The sequence below is a fragment of the Podarcis melisellensis genome (assembly GCF_964234715.1).
Source record: "Podarcis melisellensis genome assembly, chromosome: Z".
In the NCBI taxonomy this organism is placed as follows: domain Eukaryota; kingdom Metazoa; phylum Chordata; class Lepidosauria; order Squamata; family Lacertidae; genus Podarcis; species Podarcis melisellensis.
Genome location: NC_138547.1, coordinates 40,477,335 through 40,499,268, shown reverse-complemented (window position 1 = coordinate 40,499,268; position 21,934 = coordinate 40,477,335). Strand labels below are relative to the sequence as shown.

The following is a 21,934-nucleotide window of genomic DNA, read 5'->3' as shown; positions in this document are numbered from 1 at the left end:
CAGTTCCTTTGTAAATCAAAGCTTATCACTCAGAAACAGACACCTTCTGAGCCTTCTCCTTCCACCCTGTTGGATAAATGATATTAACAAGTGTGAGTGACCTGGGAATGGTTAAAGGAAAGTCTGGCATGTTGGGAAGCTGTGCTGTGTGTGGAGGTGTAAAGTCCAGAGAAGGGCCTCTGAAGATGACCTGATAAGTATGTGAATGATTTTATAAGGGGTTTGATGCACTTTTAACAGTGCTAAATTTTGATAGGTTGACAGCTGGTTAAGCTTCTTGCACATTTTAGAGGTCCCTGTATTCTCATTTGCTATAGTTCTTCAAAATTCTTTGTACAGTGGTACCTCGGGTTACAGACGCTTTGGGTTACAATCTCCGCTAACTAGGAAGTGGTTGCTCTAGGTTAAGCACTTTGCCCCAGGATAAGAACAGAAATTGTGCTCCAGTGGGAGACCCCATTAGCAAAAGCACACTTCAGGTTAAGAACCGTTTCAGGTTAAGAACGGAGATCTGGTACGAATTAAGTTCTTAACCCAAGGTACCACTGTAATGTGTAGGGATTCTGTAGCTTGGTTGATGCCCAGAGTCATACAGGTATCTTGACAGTAGGAAATACCGCTGTGCCATGATGGCAAGTTCTACTGGTGGAATAAGTTGAAAAATGGGGGGGGGGGGAGAGCAGGTTTTCATCAAAATAAGAAGTGGGTCAAATGTCTTCCCCATTTCTGCTTAAGGAGTAGCTGCGAATGTTGAGAAAATGAGATGGAGAAGACTGGGAGGTAAGCAAGATGGCAAAGGAGTATATAATGGCTCAAGAGTAGAAAATAAATTTGTGTATTTTATTTGTCGGGCAGTAGAGCTCTAGAAGAAATCACTGGAGATATTAGTTTGCAAATACTGTGGTGGGAGAGTCACCAGCTTAGTTTCTTCCAAAATCATGGTGTGGCCACAAAACAGAAAAAGGAGTAACCCCCCCCCCCGAATACCTCTTTTACGCAGAATGATGCTTGCACGTTTTCGTCCATTTCTGTTTTCTACATGGCATGTATAATTGGCCAGATCTGGCTCCTTCACAACGTCAAAGATTAATGCCAACTCCACTATTTTTTCTCCAAGATGCTCTTTGAGAAGCCTAAGAGAAAGAATCATTTTTAGAAGATTGTTAGGCTCACATTGGCAGGGAAACTGAAGATGGATTGGATTTATTCACAAAGCATCTCTCTCTCTCCCCCTCTCCCTCTTCCTCCCCCCAACTTCCTCTGGATTGCATTATAGTATGAGTGCAAAAATTATCTTGTGGTGGAGGGGAAAGTGGGTCAAGGAAAAGAGGTAGATGAAAAAGAAAGGCAATAACATGCTTTCATGCAGAAGGTTCAGTCCTTGCCATTTCCGGTTAAAACAGGCCTGTGGCCCACCAGATGTTTCTGAAGTATAATTCCTATCACCCCTGTCCATGGGTCATACTGGCTTGGGGTTATGGGAGTTGAAGCCTGGCAACATCTGGTGGGAGTGATGACTGTTTCAGATCCTGGACAGCTGCTACCAGTCAGAGTAGATGATACTAGGCTAGGAGAAGATATAGTCTGACCTGATATAAGGCAGCTTCCTCTTTTAGTTATGCAGTGACCCTTTCCCACAAATATGCTGGGGGAAACTGCAGTGATCTAAGAATGTGATCTTCAGAACATCAACTCCCATGTATATCCTGAATTATGATTGTGGAATTGGAAAACACACACAAACAGTGGGCCAGATTCAGCTAATGAGTCCCATTTGTGGAAGCCCCACAGTAACGTCTGTTTGAGCAGTAGGGCTTTCTGCCTCCTTCCATATGCCCTACCCAGTCCTGGGAGGTTGGTAGAATCCCAAAAAACAGTGGGGAGAGAAGAGGGGAGATCATTCTGTCTGGCAGTCAGAAATGCTTGTGCTAATGGAAGGATTGCTGTAACCCTATGCTGAATTCCTCTTGGGGTTATATCATAAATTATGACAACATTTCATACAAAACTGTTTTGCTTCTTGACACAACATTTGGCAGAAAAAGACATTGGGTTGTATCCTTAATCTGGTACCCCAGTAAAGGGGTCCACGGATAGGGTTCTGAAACCCCAGAGGTAGGCTGCTGGCCTGTAGAACATCCCTAAATGGCATCCTGGTGGGATTTCCCCATTAGATATGCATCAATGGATGGTGTCCATTTGCCGGGATTGCCCCGGATGGAGATATTCACCAGCAATAGGTTTGCTCTGTGCCAATTCCAAAATCCAGCTTACATCTGCAATCAATAAAGTTTTGGCCACTTTGATCCCAAGCTAGTGTCATGTCTTTCTTACTGCAATACGCAGTTGTCAATCTCCTCCCTTGGTAACACTGGCCTGCTGCACTGTGGCCCTTAATCAGGTCTTGAGTTTACAAATGCATGAATAGCAGGACCAGCCCTTGAAACACAAGCCTTGGGAACAGAAGTGGAGCAAGCCAATCGGGTGCCTGGGGTGTTATGTGTGCCATGTGCCCAGGGGCAGGGCCAGCCACCTGCAGGGTGCATGGGGTGGGGTCAGCTGGGGCAGGACGCTCTGTGGGGCCTCTGAGGAGTCTGCCTGCCTCCTCCCACTCAGCCGCCCTACAGCTGGGGGGGAGGCAGTGGGCGGACTGTTTGGGGCAGCACGGAACCTGCGGGTGCCCAAGCCACCGCGTCACTCCCAGGACAGATGTGTGGCTTGGGCACGCTGCAGGTCCCGCAGTGAGTGCCACCCAGCATTTTGTCACCCCCCTCAGTGGTGACACCTGGGGCGACCCATCCCCACTGCCCTCTTCCTCTGCCCCTGCTTGGGATGATGTTCTTTGTATCTGAGCCAGTTATGGAGATGTTGATGAGACCTGGTTTCATATATGACTAGCAACGACAGAGTGCCACATTTACAACTGTATCAAATTTAAAATCAAGGCCTTCTACAACTTTGATACCTCCCCCCACCCCACGACTGAGTCATACAGATTTTGGTACACTTAGACTGCAGATTTTCTGCTTGCACCTGAAAGCTTCCCATGGAAGCGTGGCCTCTTCTCAGAATCGAACAAACCATCTATGTAACAGCAGTGATAAGTGTTCTCACTTTGTCGCTTTGCTCCTTCCTATAATTCCTCACGCTGTTGGAGGTTTCACTATCCCCCTCATTATCTCATGTGGGTGAGAGTGCAAAGAGGTAAATTAATCAAGGAGGGGTAAAATAAGGTTTAATTCAATGTGCCTCCATCCTCACTCTTCATGCAACCCAGTATGAATCTCATTTTTTTCTTATCTTAAAATAAAATAAACAGGAAACATGGTGTGCAAGGGGGTGGGTAGGGGACCAGAGATGGATAGACAATTTAATAGTTTCTGGGAAAACCTCTTGAGAAATTTGTACACTGTTTTATGGGCTCAACCAAAGAAAGAGAAAAATTAGCAACTGATAGGGTGATTTATATGCAGTAAAATTCAAAACGGAACAATTTTCCTCTGTTACAGCAGAAGCGGCAGTATTGAAATTCATTGCGGGTTGCTTCCCAATCAGACACAATTCACAACCCTCCAGGCAGGCTTAAAGACTATTATTCCTTGTTTAAGAGGACCAGTTCGATTTACACAATGTTTTTATTACAGCTCTTAAAAACCCACCTGGCAAGGAGATTTCATTCTTCCCTCTTCCATGCTCCTCCCACCCCTCCCAATCAGCCATTCCTTTCAGCAGTGGATCAGGTGGACCCCACCATGTCAGGGAAAGACCTCAGAGTTATCCCACATCTTGCTGGATGATGGCAATATGGGTTGAGCTTTTCTCTTAAAGACTCAGACTTCTTGCCTCTGTGCTACTGGTAAGACAGCTTGCTGGTTTTTACTGTTACTTTAACAGTTAGGAAGCCAAAGAAAGAAAGAAAGAAAGAGGGGTGTGGCTAAAAAGAAGGGGTATTGCACTGTGTCTGGGGCTTTCTTCAAGGAGCAGATGATTCAGCTGGGGGAAAGCATAATACTAGTGCCCATAGCACTTCTCAGACACCCCCAGGCTCTCAACACAGCTTGGGATAGGGGGCAGTCCCCTACAGAGTGCTCTCTTCCTTCTTAGCATTCCTTCACTTCCTCCATCTAAGAGTGAATAAGTGCTCCTTACAACAAGGCTTGTAGTAAGTTACCTGTACCAGTGGGAGCTGATAGACAGAAAGGCAACCTCTTCCCTGATTCCTTCTCTTTCAGTAACTACTTGCTGGTAAAGTAGATCACTTCCTTTAAGGCTTTGCTTCCTGCTTCTTCTCCAAGTTTAGTTTGTTCAAGTCAGTATGTATGTGCCAGCGTGTGCTGTTTTTGACTTCTTGACTCCATCTTTGGCAGCATGCAAGACCTATACTCAAGGCCTGAAGTTTTCTTTATTTCTTTCAACCAGCGGTCTTACCAGACTAATCCACCCCCACCCCCTGTACACTGCTGCAATATATCTACCGTATTTTTCGCTCCATAAGACGCACCTGACCATAAGACGCACCTAGTTTTTAGAGGGGGAAAGCAAGAAAAAAAATTTGTTAAAGGGAGCGCTGAGCAGAGCCTGTATGCATCCCAGGCTCTGCTCAGCGCTCCCTTTCATGAGCCACGTGGAGCATGTGTGCAGCGCTTGCAGGCTTTTCCCTGAGGAGGGAGAAGGGCAGCCTGTCACTGACGGTACAAGGGACTCTAGAGACATCTTTGCAGAATCTCTACAGTTTCTTCAGGAACAAGAAGGAATCACAAGCCCAAATGATGCCAAGGAGTTAGCCATCTATCAACCAACAGCTAGACTAGGGAATGGTTCTCTGTTCAACACAAGCAGCCTGCTAAGTACACAATTTTGAGATACATGGTGGTTGTTGTTTTTAATTTTGGAGTGGTGCCATGTACCTGATTTCCCCTTCTTTAATGTGATTTTCGAGCTCTTCAATAAATCTCTCTCCTCGTGTCCAGTAGATCATTGGACCAGACTCTCCGCTGAACCCAAAAAATGCTTTGCAGGCAACTGTTAGTGGTTGACCTGAGAAAAGACACAGAACAAGGAAAGTTAGATGGATGGTTGTAAGGATGAGAGCACAATGGCCTATACATTTCTTTGTCAATTGAGCACTGATGAGTTTTCCTTAAACCAATGAAACTTTATTTTAGCCTGAGGCAGGCATAGGCAAACTCGGCCCTCCAGATGTGTGGGAACTACAACTCCCATCATCCCTAGCTGACAGGACCAGTGGTCAGGGATGGTGAGAGTTGTAGTCCCCAAACATCTGGAGGGCCAGGTCTGAGGGCTGCATTCCTTTCTCAGCAGCCTTCTGGGGCCTTTGTACAGCAGGCTTCTACAAATACACATCCCTCACTGTCTTCCATCCATGGAAACAAGAGGCATTACCAGAGTTCAAGGACACATTCCAGCCAGGCAAAACCACTCAAGGAATGTATGAAACAGGGTCGGTGGGACTAGGCAGAGGCTGTGACCTGAGGAGAGTCCTGAGGATCAGACAGAGAAGCTTGGAGGGCTGCATTTGATATAGCTCTGTGTGTGTGTGTGGCCTGAGGATAGAAATTTTGTGACACTTCTCCACAACATCAACCCTATCAATTGGCTCATGCATGCCCCATTCTTTTGCCCCATGCTTTCTAGGCAGAGGTTCACTCTTTCCCAGTCTGTATCCAAGCATTTTTGGTTTGCCTCATTGCTTTCCATAGGAAAACTCAATCATTACTGCTGAATTGGAGTAAATTACATACTGAGTTTCCTGCAGATTGCCAATTGCTCCAATTTAGTGATAAAGAGCAAATTTTTGATGGAGGGGTGGGGATGCTGTCGGACCTGGACCTGGGAAGCCCGGACCTGTTCCTAGAAATGCAGAGCAAACGTAAGTGCTGGTGAACCCTAAGCTTTTGTTCCACAGTCTGCCTTGATGTAACAGAGGGCATCTCTATAAGGTTGCAGTTTTGTGCACAACTACTTGGGTGAAAGCTCCCTTGAACACGGTGCAATTTCCTTCTAAGTAATTTTGTATGGAGCTGTGCCAATTAATATGCTTTTTAGAAATGCTTAACATGTGCTCATGAGTGTATGCACAGCTCTTCTTTGATTTTTATAGGGAGAGGCACTTATAGCAATGTGAGAAAGGGGAAAGGAAGAAAAGCCCTGAGTTGTGGTCAATCAATATTGACAGCATCTGCCCTTTCTACAGTATATCACACTGGGAGGTACTAGTCAAACAGCTTGGGCTGCATGTTTCCTATTAACTGACCCACCAAGGTTTCTTTTTTTAAACCAAGAATTCAATGAGAGGAAATGGAAATATTCCAAAGAGATGTCTAATTTCTACAAAGCAGAGAACATTTCCTGAAGGGATTCAGACTGTTAGAAGAAATAATAATAATAATAATAATAATAATAATAATAATAATAATAATAATAATAATGTTTAAAACCAAAATGCTGTAGGAATAATTCGCCCCATTTGCTAAGCAGACAGATTTGCAATCCGGCATGGAAATTCACTTCCTGAAATGTTTATTAAGTGCTGAATTTAAAGTGTTTAGGGCAAGGGGAGTGAGCAGATGAATCCTACTCATCTTCATCTGGAGGTGATATTACTGGTTTCAAATGGACTTTCTGGTTCAGCTGTAAACTGCATTGAAAATACTTTATAAGAAAACCTATCAAGTTTTTAATACTTGTGTGCTGAGCCATGTTTGGGGTTTGTGAGTGGAGGCAACTGGGGATGAAATTTATTGGAGTAAGGAATGTTGAAAATTTCAGGGAACCTGGAATGAACATGGAATGGGCTGGTGGATGGAACTTTATCAGTTGAAAGCTGGAAGAGGGAACCGGTTGGAACAGAGGTGGAATTAGCTGATTACTAGGTCTAGTAGGGTTCATCCAAGACTTCCCAGTTTTCTGTGAATTTTTCATTACTCCTCAAACACTCTGGGATTTGTGGGCAAAGGCACTTAAATAATGCAGCTGAAATCCAGAGAGAAAAGAAATCCTGATAACACTTTACAGATCAAAACTGAACAAAACCTGGTGTATGGTATCTGGAGAGACAGAGGACCTTTGCCTTTCCTAAGCCAGTCCCTCTACATAGCAGAATGACATTTAACCAAATAAACAGAAGGAGACTCCCTCAGAACTGTATAGTCAATCAGGGCATGTGCTTACTCGGCACATATCATGGAATTGCCTGGTTGCTAAGCAGTACCCCACCAGTAGTGGCCCTTGTGCTCTCAAAGCACCCCCTGAAGGGTGGCGCCCAATGTGATCACACCAGTCGCACTACCCTAAAACAACCTCTAATCTCACCCTAGGTTAGCTGATGTTCTGTAACCCTTAAGATAGAAACATAATGATCCCTGCTGTTGCACTTTCAACAGGGTTAAATCAAAGCAACTCCATGCTTCAGACAGGAAGCTGCTGCTGGTGTTTAGGATTGAACAGAACAAGAGAGGAAGCTCTTTTCTTTTCTTTGTTGCTATGCAAGAAGATGACTTCCTGTGCAGAGTAGCTTCTGCCTCTGTGCTCAACAGAGGTGGAGATGGGTGTGTGTGTGGGGGGGGAAAGAGCACATACATCATGCACAATCTTTGGGGTGCGCCCCATGGGGGCAATTTGAAAATTGGGAAATGCTGCTTTGACAAAGGTCCTCTTCCCTGGCTCTTGGGGCATTGTCCAAGGTTTCACATGCAGTTTAATTGCACTGTGTATTAGAGGAAAGCACTTCGCAGCACTCTGGTTTTAATTACTTTCCTTTTAATATCTCCCTTGGTTTATCTAATTAAGCATCAAAGGCCTGCAGAATGCATACAGCATCTTTGTCTCAGATCGATGTCCCTTTTGGCTATCAGAAGTGTAGTCCAATAGTTTAAAGATGCACTGGAGGAAAAATGGGAGCAGAGTAGGCACATTCCTGACGCATTAACATTTAATAGGATATTTCAAGTGGCAAAAAGGAAAGGTGGGCTGAGTAGAGTGTTAGAACGTCATTAATTCTCCACTTTAAAGTGGGGTCACCTTGTTACATGAAAGGCCCTCAGTTCCCAAGCTGGAAAAGTCTTCTTTAGCTTTCCTTCTTCTGTTCTGTCAATCAGGCCTGTTTGTTTCAAACTCCCTGCTGATAAGATCATGAAGGGCCTCCTCACTGGCTAAAATGACTTCTGATAACTTGATTGCATTATGCGTGCTTTGCTGGGGCACTTGCTCAGTGAGTTTGTGCGACTTTTTGTGCAGCGCACGATGACATCGTTCATAAAGAAACAGGAAGAAAAAAGGAGTGCCATCGAATTGACAGGTCTTAGATGCAGGCAAAATAACCTCTGCTGATTTTGTAACAGTCTTTGCTAAGGCTCAAAGAAGGGTTTGAAATGATCCGATAAATATTATATCACTTATCACATTTGTAGCTTAACTATTGCTAACTGACATCACCCATTAAAAAAAGCGACAATTCAGTCTCTGGAAAGCTGACCAGGTATTCTTTTCTATTGCCATCCTTTTGACAAGTGATGCCAGGTAATTTTCAAATACTTAAGCATTTGGCACAGATCAGGGTGGAGAACCTCAGGCCTGAGGAACGAAGCAAGGTTTGAATTTGTGCTGTACCCTACCACTATGCCCCCTGCCCCATCCCTTTTTACAATGATCTGCAAATCAGGAATTTCCCCCACCCAGTGCAGCAATACCCCCCCCCTCCTCCACTGCATCCCCATTTATTTTTGCTCAATATCCAGCAAAAAAAAAAAAAGCACTGGGAGTTGTTAGGAAACCCCTATCCCCCCCCCCCCCCACAGCTACAATTTCCAGAGTTTTTAAAATAGCCGATCCCTTTTCTTAGGGAACTTGGGGATGGAGCTCTGAGAGGGGAATAGGGATCTGCTAAGAACTCTCTTGATGAACCACAATTCCCAAGATATTTTAGGGAAGTCATGACTGTTTAAAGTGGTATGATAGTGCTTTAAATTTCTAGTGCAGATGAGGTTTCAAATGCTTTCTCATGCTCTTGTGGCTTTTTACTAGAGAAACTTTTTTTTTTTTTAACTTGGTCCTAATAAAGGAATTGTCCTACAGTTAAACTTTGGGGTTCTATGATGAATATCAATTTCCATGCAGCTCATTTCAAACGATAAACTATGGGTGCAATAAGTCAGCTAAAAGCTGCTGATCCTTAAGCAAAAGACAGTATATTTCAAAATATAAGCCATGGAACTCAGCAACTAAAGAAGCAAAGCAAATGAAACCAAGGATGCCATGATTCAACATTTGCAAAAAGTGAGGTGGTGGTAAAGTTTTGACATTTGCAGGTCAACATATCCTTTCATCACAATCCACACTGAAAAAAACAGTTCTAATTCCTCACATTATGAAATTAATGGTGCTTCCAGGTGGATACTAATTTTGAAGTTGGATTCAATCACATATCAGCAAATTCAAGTTGTACATTTAAAATTGGTCTGGTGCTCCTCTGCAACTAACAGCTCCCCCCCTTTTGTATTCAATGGGTAAAGCAACAAGAAAAAGCACTGGAAAGTGTGGGATAACAATTGCTTGATGTGACATCATATAACCTCCCTGCAAGCTTTGTGCAAACACATTAGGATGAATGGCCAAAAACCAGATCAGCTGGAAATGACCTTTGCTTACATTCAGAGCTTGCAACTCTTACCTTAGCATAGTTCCACTCCCTTGATTAACCTTACTCCCTGTCACCCAGTCTAATTTAGGCTGCAAGCCCCCAGGAGCTAAGAACCTGCCTCTTGCTTATTTCACTCTGCACTGCACCATGAGCACACATAGATTTTTTATTTTTTTGCTAAAGATCCACTTGAGTTTAGAACGATAAAGTGTGGCAGATATTTAACACTAGAGGGTGCCCTTGCAATCTAAGAACATCCTAGATGCTGAGAGAAAGGATGTGAAAGCTGCTCAGCAGGTTTAGAGAGCTGCATGTAAAAGGGACTCCACTAATCACAAGTGTAGACAGATTATTTCTGCTCTCCAAAATAGATGCTGTTTAGCTATACAAAAATGTTTTTTGCTATTGCCATTAAAAACACACACATTATTGCTGTTGTTGTTTTATTGCTGTATAGAAATGCTAGTCAATTAATTGTACACATTTTTGTCAGTTAATAAATGGATTAAATCACCCTATATTTGCATAGAGATAACAATAGTTCTGGGAAAGAAGAGGACATCCCAGTGAAAAAAGAAGAATGTCTCATGAAGATGATAGAATAGACAGCTAACTAACTGTGAGAGTTAAAGAACAGAATGAAGAAAAATTTCTTGAAGAATGGAAATATTTTTCAGAATATTTGAAAAAAAGTCATGGTTATGTTAAAACGTTAAAACGCATGATATGAAGTACAACAGCAGATGAGAAGTGGTAGTTTAATAATTTATAATTAGCACATATAATGGGTATAATTATATACAGCAGCTTTATAAGGCAAGACAGTGGTTTTCAACCAGTGTGCCATGAAACCCCGAAAGATGGTCATGGGTACTGCGAGCAACACTGGCCTCTGTCTCTCTTTCCTCCCCTCCCTCCTCTGATGCCCTCTTGCATCTCTGCCTGCCAAAGACTTGCATAGCTGTTTGGTGCAGCAGCCCTGGCTACAAGCTCCCAGGCGAATGCTGCCTCTAGGGCTGGCCAGGGGGTGCTGGTGGCCAGGAGATGAGGTGGCCTTGGAGTAAGCAAGCAAGTGGGGGAGGGAGCCCAGCCAGCTAGTCCACCAACCCTTGCTGTTGGGAATGGACAGGCAAATGGGAGACAGGCTTTTCTTGTACTTGCTGTGTGCAAGGCCTGCCTGGGAGCCAAGTGCCTGGTGCTGAAGGGGAGCCTTTCCACCATGCAGGCCAGGCAGTGCCCACTGCAGCCACTGCTGCCTCCCAAGGTGAGTAAGGTGCTAGCCTCACATTCACCTTTGGCCATTCTCTGTCAGGCCACTAAGGCTGAAGGCATTCTCTTCCCAGGCCCCTGTGGGGCAGAGCAATAAAGCACCTCTCTTTGGTGCAGGGGCAGCATCTCAGTGCCCAGGGACGGTGGCTGCCTGGAAGACTCCCAATGAGAGGAGAGGAGGCTGAGGGAACACTCCACAAGGGAGGGTGTTCTAATAAGGGTGAGAGGCTGCCAGCTCTGTAGGCAAGGGGTGACATAACTGGGCTCCTGAGCCCTACAGAGGTGTTGCAGGAAGAATGTAGTTGGTCAAGGGGGCTGTGGACTCAAAAAGGTTGAAAACTTCTGCTTTACAAGAACTAAGGTAAGGTAGGGGCTAAGGCTACTTTGTCCGACTCCGCACAGTGCCATGGAGTGAGATTTCACCTGTGGGTGTATGTGATCCAACTTTTCTCTGCCACATGGAGTGGAGAAGGAATTTCCCTGAAAACTGATGAACTGAAGAGGCCAGTTCCACACAGCCATACCTATTGGCCCTAATAAAGGCACTTTTGTATGAAATAGTTTTGCTCCTCTGCCTTCCGGCCTTGTTAAATCAGTTTAGCAACACTTAAGAAAATTTCTGCAAGACGTTCAGTGGCTCCATTCCTCTCGCCAAACTCAGCCAAGCAGTACTATAAAAGCAGCCACTGAAAGTTAGTTCGTAGTTCAAACGACATTTGAGTTAACACCATGCAAATGGTACTTTTGGTAGTTGTGTCAATGAGCATGAAGTATACAATGGGTTATTAAGATACAAACCTGTACATTTGCTTGCATGTTAATTTACACACACACATGCACACACTTTAAAGCATCAGCTCTAACAAAAGGCATGCACAAGTTCTTGGCAAGAGAAAGAAAATGCAAAATAGCTTGCGCTTGCTTGTCCTGCTTTGACCTGCACTGCTTGGTGGCTTAGCAACACGTTACTTCATGTGCATACAGTGGGGAGGGGAGCCCTTAAAAGCTCCCGGGCCTTAAAAGAAATCTTGTGTGAGATGCAACTGTAGAGTTAGAAAGGACCATGAGGGTTATCTAATCCAATACCCTGAAACAATGCAGGAATCTTTTGCCTAATGTGGGTCTCGAACACACAATCCTGAGATTAGGAGTCTCCTGCCCTACCAACCATCTCAGAGAAGAGAGCCAGTGTAGCATAGCAGTTCAGGAACATGCTATTGCACTCAGGTCCTGCATGTCAGCTTCCCATTGGAATATGGCTGGCTAGTGTGAGAACAGGATGCTGGACTAACTGGGCTACTGACCTGATTCAGTAAGGCTCTTCCTCTGTTGGACTAAGACCTGGAGACCAGGGTTCAAATTCCCCTGGGCCAGTCACCAGCTCTCAGCCTCTTATAGGATTGTTGTGAGGATAATATGGAGGTGGGGAGAGAACCATGCAAACCCTCTTGATCTCATTGGAGAAAAGTTGGACTATAAATTGTTACCACCAAGGTCTCCCGGTGATTTATAACACCTGTGTAGGTAAACACATGTGACTCTCAACCCCCGAGAAAGTTGCTTCAGATGCTCTGGTACAAGTCTGTCTTAGGCGTGCTCCTAAAAAGATTCAATGTGTGAAACAACCATCCAGTTTTATAGCCCCAAAGGTGTGTGACATGCGAGAGGAAAGAAGTAGGGTCAATTTAATGTTGCAGAGGAGTCATGCAAGTGCAAGCTGAGATTGTGCTCTCAAAGTGTTACTCCACTGGAAGGGTGACACACACATCCTTTGGAGCAAAGCTATCACTTGATGAGCATCTGAAGAGAACGTGCAGTTAATCTGTCTTCTTCCCTTTGACACAACAGTGCTAGTTTCCACCACCACCGCTATGAGCCAGCCAAAAAGGTGCAGATTGCATGGGATTATAGGTCAGCCACAGACCGCTGGAAAGATACAGAAGTGGAGTGGCACATTGGCAGGGTGGCGCATTCCACCTACTTGCTTTGCTGCAGTGCCAGCTTATCAAAGTGTCCCAGCTCGTGGATTTAAGAGAAGGATTTGACGGTCATGCCTTGAACACCACAGAACATGTTTTCAACATTTTTAAGCATGAGCACATAATGATGGGTTAGGTTGTTTAGCAGCCAGAGGGGAGTGAAAATGACCACTCCAAGGGCTCTACCTTGTTTGTCAAAAAAAACCAGCCTGAGAGACAGCTGATGTGGTGTTGTGTTTAGTGTGTCAAGATAGGATCTGGGAGACCAGGGTTCAAATCCCCACTTGCCATGCAGTTGACTTTGGATCAGGCACTGCCTCTCATCCTAATATCAGGGTTATTGTGGGCATTAAATGAGGGGTAGGGTAGGGGGGAAGCATCATGTAACCACCTGGAGCTCTTTGGAGAAAAAGCATGGGACATAAATGATATAAGTAGGTAAACAATTTGATTGACTGCTTTTCCAGGGAGAGAAGAAACCATTTTTTGGGGTGTGGGTCTCTCGAACCAGATGCCTTTGAGAAGTCTCTTGGAAGCCTCCCAGAGTGGCTTGGAAAACCCAATCAGACGGGTGGGGTACAAATAATAAAATTATAATGATGATGATGATTTCTGTACCCAGGATCTGAGTGAAACAGAGCTCTGCTCACCTACAATTTCCAGCCACTGCTATTTTGAAACATGCTGCCTTTTTTAACCCCCCCTTCTGCTGCTGCGATATTAGCAGCAATTATGTTCTGCATCCCCCACAATGCCCAGCACACTCTTGGGTGTCGTAGAGGAAGAATGGTGACTACCCTATCGAAAACGGTGGAAAAAATATTGTATTTTTGTGAAGGGTGGGGGAGAGGAAATTCTCAGAAATTTTCAGCTCAACTCTACTTGCAGCCCAGGGAGATGTAGACACATGTAAGGCTGCCTTTCATCCAGAAGTGTGTGTCAGTGTGTATGTGCACATGTGTGTGTGTGTCTGTGTGTGATATTTACTATGAGTGCCACTTGGAGCATGGGATTTTCGAGCACTGATTTTCAAAGCAGTAACAAGCCCTTCAGAATGAGATGTGCAAAGGGAGAAAATTCATCCTCATGCCCTGACATGCTCCATCCAATCAAATAATCATACCGCCAAGTTAAGGCTGCCATTTGCTTCTACCAAGCATCCAGACAATTATGTTAACACATTGTTTCTGATCTGATGGTCTGCACTTGAACCCAAGCAGAGGTTGCTCTTGTTGACTAGTCACAAGCCAAGATGGTGCACCTGAGACTTGGCGGATGGCTGGGGTGGAGTGGAATGGCAGGAGACTGGCTGGGAGATTGTTTTCTCCTTGCCTGGTTTCTTCTATTGCATTCATTGTTCTACCTTCTTTCCTCTTCCGGGTTTCAAGTAACAAACATGCCTCTCCTTTAAAGGCAGTTATATCTGGTTGCCTTTTTATTTTATTTTATGTTGAATGGGAAGGAAGACACCATCTTCTTGTTTGCCTCAGGTAGCAGAAAGTCTTGAGCCAGCCTTGCACAAGGACCATAGCGCAGTGGTAGAGCATCTGTTTCACAAATTTCAACACCCAGCATTTCCAGGTAGGACTAAGAATGTCTTCTGCCTGAAATCTTGCTGAGCTGCTGCCGGTCAGAGTAGACGGCACTGCGCTAGATGAACCAATGGTTTGACAAAGCATCTTCTTCTGTTCCTAAGAATGTGTGCAGGAATCTTCTTTCTCTCTGGAAAATCTGTTGATGGAATGATGCCAGGCACATCTCAGGCAAGAAAAAGAAGAAGAAAAGAAAACCCATCTGAGATCCTTGTGTCTGAGGCAGCCTTTTGCTTCAATTAAGTTGTCAGCCTGGCCCTTCATCTCAGCATGCCCAGAAGGTCACCGCAGAGAGGGATTTGACTCAGAATTGGCTTAAAGTGAAAGTAATCAATGCAGAAGCATCAAGTATAGTCGGAGCCACAGTTGGTGATTGTTGAAGGCAGAAGGGGAGAAGAAGCAACAAGCAACTTCAACAACAATGGCTGATGCGTCAATGCAGCCTTGTATAAATCTTTGTGTGTGTGTGTGTGTGTGTGAAATTGGAATCATGCCTGCTATTCTACCTTCCATCCTTCCAGCAACTGGTATTTAGAGCAAACTACCTCAGACAGCAGAGGTAGAACATAACCATCGTGGTTAATAACCCTTGATAGCCTTATCCTCTATGAATTCATCAAATCCTTTTTTTAAAGCCATCCAAGAAAGTGGCAATCACTGTCTCCTGTGGGAGCGAGTTCCATAGTTTAATTATGCATTGTGCAAAGGAGTTTGTTCCTTTGCATGTCCCAAACCTCCCGACACTCAGCTTTTTATCATCATCATCATCGTTAAAATTTGTATACCACCCTTCATCTGCAGATCTCAGGGCAGTTCCCAGCATAAAAATACAATATAAAACCACAAATACATGATAAAAACAAGAAAAAGCAAACAAATAAATAAATAACCTCCTTCCCACACCTTATTGTTGATAGTCCTGGGTTCTAATGAGGGAGAAAAAAGCTTTTTTCTATCCACTTTCTCCACACCAAGCATAATAATGAGAACAAAGCAGATACATGAACATGGCTTGAAATCCCTATCAAGCACCATGCCTGTTCTCAACTGTACAGAGAGAGCCTATGAATGGACAAGTTGTGCTTGTGTGTTCAGATATTCAGCTGCATGTCTTGAGGTCAGGACAGGTGGGGAGAATAGATAGAATTCCAATCAATCCCCTTCATCATTGCAGATGACCCTAATGGTCCCTTCTAGCTCTACATACAATTCTGTATTGACTGGTTGCCTATAAAGGGCTAATGTTTTTGTTAAACGGGTGGCAACTATTTTGTTGTTGTTGTTTAGTCGTTTAGTTGTGTCCGACTCTTCGTGACCCCATGGACCAGAGCACGCCAGGCACTCCTGTCTTCCACTGCCTCCCACACTTTGGTCAGACTCATGTTTGTATCTTCGAGAACACTGTTCAACCATCTCTCCCTCTGTCATCCCCTTCCCCTGGTGCCCTCCATCTTTCCCAACATCAGGGTCTTTTCCAGGGAGTCTTCTCTTCTCATGAGGTGGCCAAAGTATTGGAGCTTCAGCTTCAGGATCTGTCCTTCCAGTCAGCACTCAGGGCTGGTTTCCTTAATAATGGAGAGGTTTGATCTTCATGCAGTCCATGGGACTCTCAAGAGTCTCCTCCAGCACCATAATTCAAAAGCATCAATTCTTCGGCGATCAGCCTTTTTTATGGTCCAGCTCTCACTTCCATACATCACTAATCTGGGAAAACCATGGCTTTAACTATACGGACCTTTGTTGGTAAGGTGATGTCTCTGCTTTTTAAGATGCTGGGCAACTATTTTAGGTGTGTCCAATTGATGCATGATTGCTGATGTTCGGGTCCTTCTGGACCTGGAAGAATGCAGAATGGGGGCATAGTAGGGATAGGGAGGGTGCACTTATGCATGCTCTGCTGATGCATGCAGGGGACCAGGGACAGAACCACTGTGTGAAATGGTCACAGCCTGTATAGCAATGCAAGGGCAGACTTTGGACTTTCAACTTCCAGTTGCACCTGTGCAAGCCCAACATCCAGCCTCTTGCCTCCCTTTCTGCTCAATTCACTATGTCATAGTTGTGAAGCCCTGCAGCATCCCCTAGGCTTTGTGCCCTGCGCGGCAGAGCCAGTCATGCTGCCCAAAATCGGCTTCTGTAGTAATGTGGCACAGACCACCCCCAGCTTATCCAGGAGGGGCTTTATCAGGAGAGTACTTAGCACATCTTATCAGTTGAGTATAGAACATCCACATACTCATCTACAGCTGTTAACCCATCCAACAAAGACAGCCCTTGAATCCTCTCTTGACCAAGTACCAGTACCAGTACTATTCCACCAGTGCTATTTAGTTTCACCCTGGCCTGTCCCTGCATGTTCACTGTAACCTTCATTTCCCTCACCAAGGGTTCTGTTTCCACAGTAGGGTTACCATCAGTCTTCAGCAATCAGCTTGTGACATGGAGACAAGAAGCAACATCTGCTAATGTCTGCAGAACAAACCTGGCCATGGCCTTCTTTCGGCCGCTGGTGGCACAAATGTGTAGGTGGCCCTTCTATTGCCCTAGCCCTGACTCAACCCAACGTTGCGCCATAAGAGCCAACAGACAAAGCCAGAGTGTCCGAACCTGCAAATCTCCCTGCTATGCAGCCTTTGTCTTTAATCCAGCACCGAGTGCCAGCAACTCAAATATCAGCATAGAAGTGTTAAGAATCTGAAAGGAAAGCAAGAATCCAAGGCAGAGCACAAAGGCAGTGCTGTATTACCCACCCACACCCCACCCTTTGTTGCAGAGACTTCTGTGCGAACCCTTGGTTCCATTTCGGAAAGCCATTTGATCCATTAAAACAGGTGCTGTCTGATTCACGGCATGTAATGCCTTAAAAGAGAACATAATGAAAATGATTTACAGGTGGTACATGACCCCAGTCAAACTAGCAAAAATATATCATTTGCCCAATAATAAATGTTGGAAATGTAATGAGACTGAAGGTACCTTTTACCACCTTTGGTGGACCTGCCCAAAGATTAAAGCCTTCTGGGAAATGATCTATAATGAAATTAAGAAGGTCCTTAAATGGACTTTTCCTAAGAAACCTGAGGCTTTTCTCCTGGGCATGGTTGGCCAATTGGTGCCAAAGAAGGACAGAACCTTTTTTATGTATGCTACCACAGCAGCAAAAATTCTTCTGGCAAAGTATTGGAAGATGCAAGAACTACCTACTCTGGAAGAATGGCAGACGAAGGTGACAGACTTCATGGGACTAGCAGAGATGACCGGCAGAATCCGAGATCAGGGGAAAGAGACAGTGGAAGAGGACTGGAAGAAGTTTAAATTATATCTTAAAAACTGTTGTAAAATTGAGGAGTGTTGAGATGTCAAGGGGTAAGAAGTAGAGAAATACAGCTGTAAATATTAAGTTTAAAGAAATTTAATGAAAGGGAACTAATAGATAAACTGATTAAAGGGTTGCTAAAGAACTTTGGAACAAGGATGCAGCGAAAGGGAGGTATGGGGAAGTCAGTATATGTTTAATGTGGTGTATGTCTTTGTTTTGTAATGTGTTTGTCTTTTATTATGTGTTGGAAAAAATAATAAAAACTTTTATAAAAAACAACAACAGGTGCTGTCTGATGGCAATGTCTAAATTGATCCGCCTGTGCTTTGGGAACATAGGCCATTGGATAGTGTACATTAAGGGAAGGGATGTTAGCAAAGAACTGTTTTTTTTTAAAAAAAAATAGTAAAGGGGGGTAGGGAAGGGTTGTGAACAATAACACACATTGTGCTGAGCTACATAACTCATAAATGCTGTGCATTAAAAAGGGACAGAAGGAGCCTCCCAAGGTACCGATGATGTTTTTGGGAAACAATAGTGCATATATGGGGAACACATGGCTTCCAGATGTTAATGGACTTCAAGCCCCATCAGCCTCAGTCAGCATATATGGTAGTCTGGGATAAAGGAAGTTTTGTCCAGTAACATCTTGAGGGCTACAGATCCCTCCTCTCCAGAGTAGAGGATGAAGGGAAAAGACAGGTGCAAAGCTAGGCAAGAGATGCTGGCAGAGAAGATAGAATAACATACATGAAGCCATTGGGAGGGGTTATTAGAAGTTTCGGAGCAGGGTCCCATCAGCATGCTGAGGACACTCGGTTCTATTTCTCCATAACACCTGAATCAGGAGAGGCTGTACAATCCCTGGGTTGCTGCCTGGATGAAGTGGTGAAATGGATTAGGGGGGGAAAGGCTGCCATGACAGAGGCACTTTGAGTGAGTAGCTCCTGTGTCTAAGAAATTGGTCATTCACCTATCCTGGGTGGGGTTGCACTCCCCCTGAAGGATTCAGGTTCACAAACTGAGGTCTCCCAGATCCAGCTGTGTCACTGGGGGCTCAGGTAGCCTAGCCGGTTAGAACTTATGTTTACTAACTGTGGTTGGTTTGACAGCTTCGGCCATTCTTGGCGTGGGAAAGCTTTGCCACAGTAGTTCATGCACTGGTTTCTCCAAGGCTGGATTGCTGCATTGTGTTCTATGTGGGGGCTTCCCTTGTGCTTAATCTGGAAGTTGCAGTTAGTCCACTGCAGCATGATGTCAACACATGAGTAACATCTGTGCTCAAGAGATCTGTACTGGTTACCAATTTGCTATGGGGCCAGCTTCAAGGTGTTAGTGTATAAAACTTTTAACAACTTGGGACCAGTTTGCCTACGAGATCACCTTACCTCACATGTGCCCACTTGACTGCTTCAATCGGTGGAATTGGAACTGCTACAGATGCCACATCATTCCTGTTCTGCATTTGTAAGAACTCCATCATTTAGTGTGGCATCACTTGCACTTTGGAACTCCTTGCCTATTAAGATCAAGCAGGCACCTTCACTGTACTCTTTTTGGCGCCTGATAAAAACATCCCTGTTTAAGCAAGCCCATCCAGATGCTTAGAAAGTAGAGGCGATCTGTTTTAGTATTTTAAGTTTTGTATGTTTTAAGTTGTAATTTCTATTGATTTTACTGTTTCATCTTTTGTAAACTGCTTCAGGGTTTTATTTTATTTATTTACAATCAAGCAGTGTATAAATTTTATGAAATAAAATAAATAGGAAACAGTGTTATGCTACATTGCACCCTGTGGTGTAATATATTTTATGTTTTTAAATGTAAGTTGCTTGGAAAACTTTTGGGTAACAAACGACTATACAGTAATTATCATCATCATCAACAATAATAATGTTGCAGCCAATGCACTTAGAGTAGACCCATTGAAATTAATGGACCTATGTTAGCCTTGTCTACTGATGGCAAATGTCAGACCATTTAGTCCATCAAGTTCAGCATTTTCTACAATGATTCGTAGTGACTCTCCAATGTTTCAGGCAGGGTCTTCTCCATTCCTACTTGAAGATGCTGGGCGTTGTGTCTACATTTAATATTTTAATGTTTCAATATTTTAATGTTGTATTTTAATCTTGTTTTTAAGTTGTATTCATTCAACTTGTTTTTATTATTGCTTGTTAGCCGCCCTGAGCCCAGCCTTGGCTGGGGAGGGCAGGGTATTAATAATAATAATAATACCACAGAGCCAAAACCCTTCCCCCAAAACTAACCCTCAGGCTTGAGATTTCTGGGGAAATTTACACTTGAACCATGTTTTTTAAAAGGCACAACAGCCCCAGAATTGTAGCGTGCAAAATGGGCAGTGATGGTGGCTGAGGAATGGCTGGATATAAGGGAGAACAGAATGACAGGACTTGTTTCTTCTTATGAGGAAGAAGGAATTTCAGTGGTCACAGCTTGTCAGACAGAGTTGATGAAAGCTGAAATTTCCCTCTTTGTACAATTCTGAGATTGCAGAAACAAGCCAGAAAGAAAAGCAAGTATCTCTTTTATCACTGCTTGGCAATGTGTGCATAGGGGTGTATCTAGGGGTTGACGGGACAAGGGTGGCGCTGAGTTTTAAACCACTGAGCCTCTTGGGCCTGGTGATTGGAAGAGTGGCAGTTTGAATCTGCATGATGGGGTGAGCTCCCTTGCTCTGACCCAGCTTCTCCCAACCTAGCAGTTTGAAAGCATACCAGCGTAAGTAGATAAATAGGTACTGCTGTGGCAGGAAGGTAAATGGCGTTTTCATGCACTCTGGCTTCCTTCATGGTGTTCCGTTGTGCCAGAAGCAGTTTAGTCCTGCTGGCCACATGACCCAGAAAGCTGTCTGTGGACAAATGGCAGCTCCCTCGGCCTGAAAAGTGAGATGAGCACCACAACCCCATAGTCGCCTTTGACTGGACTTAACCATCCAGGGGTCCTTTACCTTTACCTAGGGGTTGGTTAAGTTGGCCCCTGCCAAGGGCGCAGGCCTGGAGGGGGTGCAAAAAATGTGCCTCTCCACTCAAGGGAGCATAGATATGCCTCTGTGCGTGCAGGACCTACTGTTCTTTGTTTTTCTGTCCAGGCTTCTATGTAAGGCAGGCAAAAATTCAGCTAGTGTGTTGTCGCTCTCCCCCACCTCACATTCCTGATCAGAAGCAGACTTGAATAGTTTTCACAGAGGCCAGGGATCTCTTAGCAAGCAGGCTGGTGTGTGGGTATGTGTGTCCCTGGCTGCTGACAGAGGTGATAGCAAGGTGTCTTTTCAAAGAAGAGGAAGAGCAAACAGCACCAGGCCTCTGTGAAAAAATGCAGAATAATAAAAAAAGGATTTAATACTCTCTCTGTGTGTGTCTGCTGTACCCAAGAGTCCAAATATTAATATTATCCAACATTCATGCATGCCATTTTTTAGGAAGCATTATGCTGCACAAGGTTTTTGCATTTCAGATGACCCCTATCCCTTCTCTCGGCAAAACCACTCTTCAAAATTTCACTGCATAGTATGAGTCTCATTATTTATGGGAAGGAATTGTAAGGTGGAGATGGGAAAAAACAATATGAAAGCTTAATACTGGGCTTGAGCATCAGGCATGACTTTTATTGAAATATTTCTAATAAGTGGGGAATACTAATGGAGAGGGGGAAAGCTGAAGCACAAATGTAATCCAAGTCCCATAAAGAAACCAATAAGGGCTAAATTGGAACAATCAGGAGGATAACTTTACATAATGTAGCGGGACCACCCTGCAAGCTTTCAGTATAATTTTGTGCCTACAGTCAAACAACCATTCTATTCATTGTGAGCAAATGTGCAATAGCTACAGAGGTCTGTAACTGATTAAGTACACTATAAAATAGCTGCTATTTACAATCTTGTGGCATCAGTTTAAAAGCATGGACTATCCAGAAGAGAGCAGAATTCAGATATACTATCTGACCAAGTGCAGCAATGTCTACCTACTGAAATTTGAAGTTTCAGTAATTTGAAGTTTCCTGTGATAACTCAAACAGAGTTTTACACCAGCATTTAAGCTATGTTACATTCTCTCTCTCTCTCTCTCTCTCTCTCTCTCTCTCTCTCTCTCTC

The 21,934-nt window shown here is 44.1% G+C and overlaps 1 protein-coding gene across 6 annotated transcripts in view; it reads right to left on the bottom strand.

The window, feature by feature from the left end:
• Nucleotides 1–21,934, bottom strand: part of IL1RAPL2 (interleukin 1 receptor accessory protein like 2) — a 491,998-nt gene that overhangs the window by 28,372 nt on the left and 441,692 nt on the right. For all 6 annotated transcript variants that reach the window (XM_081897611.1, XM_081897612.1, XM_081897610.1 and 3 more), the window contains 2 exons: nt 4,908–5,037; nt 988–1,133 (listed from right to left, as the gene is read on the bottom strand). In XM_081897611.1, the coding sequence (XP_081753737.1) occupies nt 988–1,133; nt 4,908–5,037 (276 nt within the window). The remainder of the gene's footprint in view (nt 1–987; nt 1,134–4,907; nt 5,038–21,934) is intronic.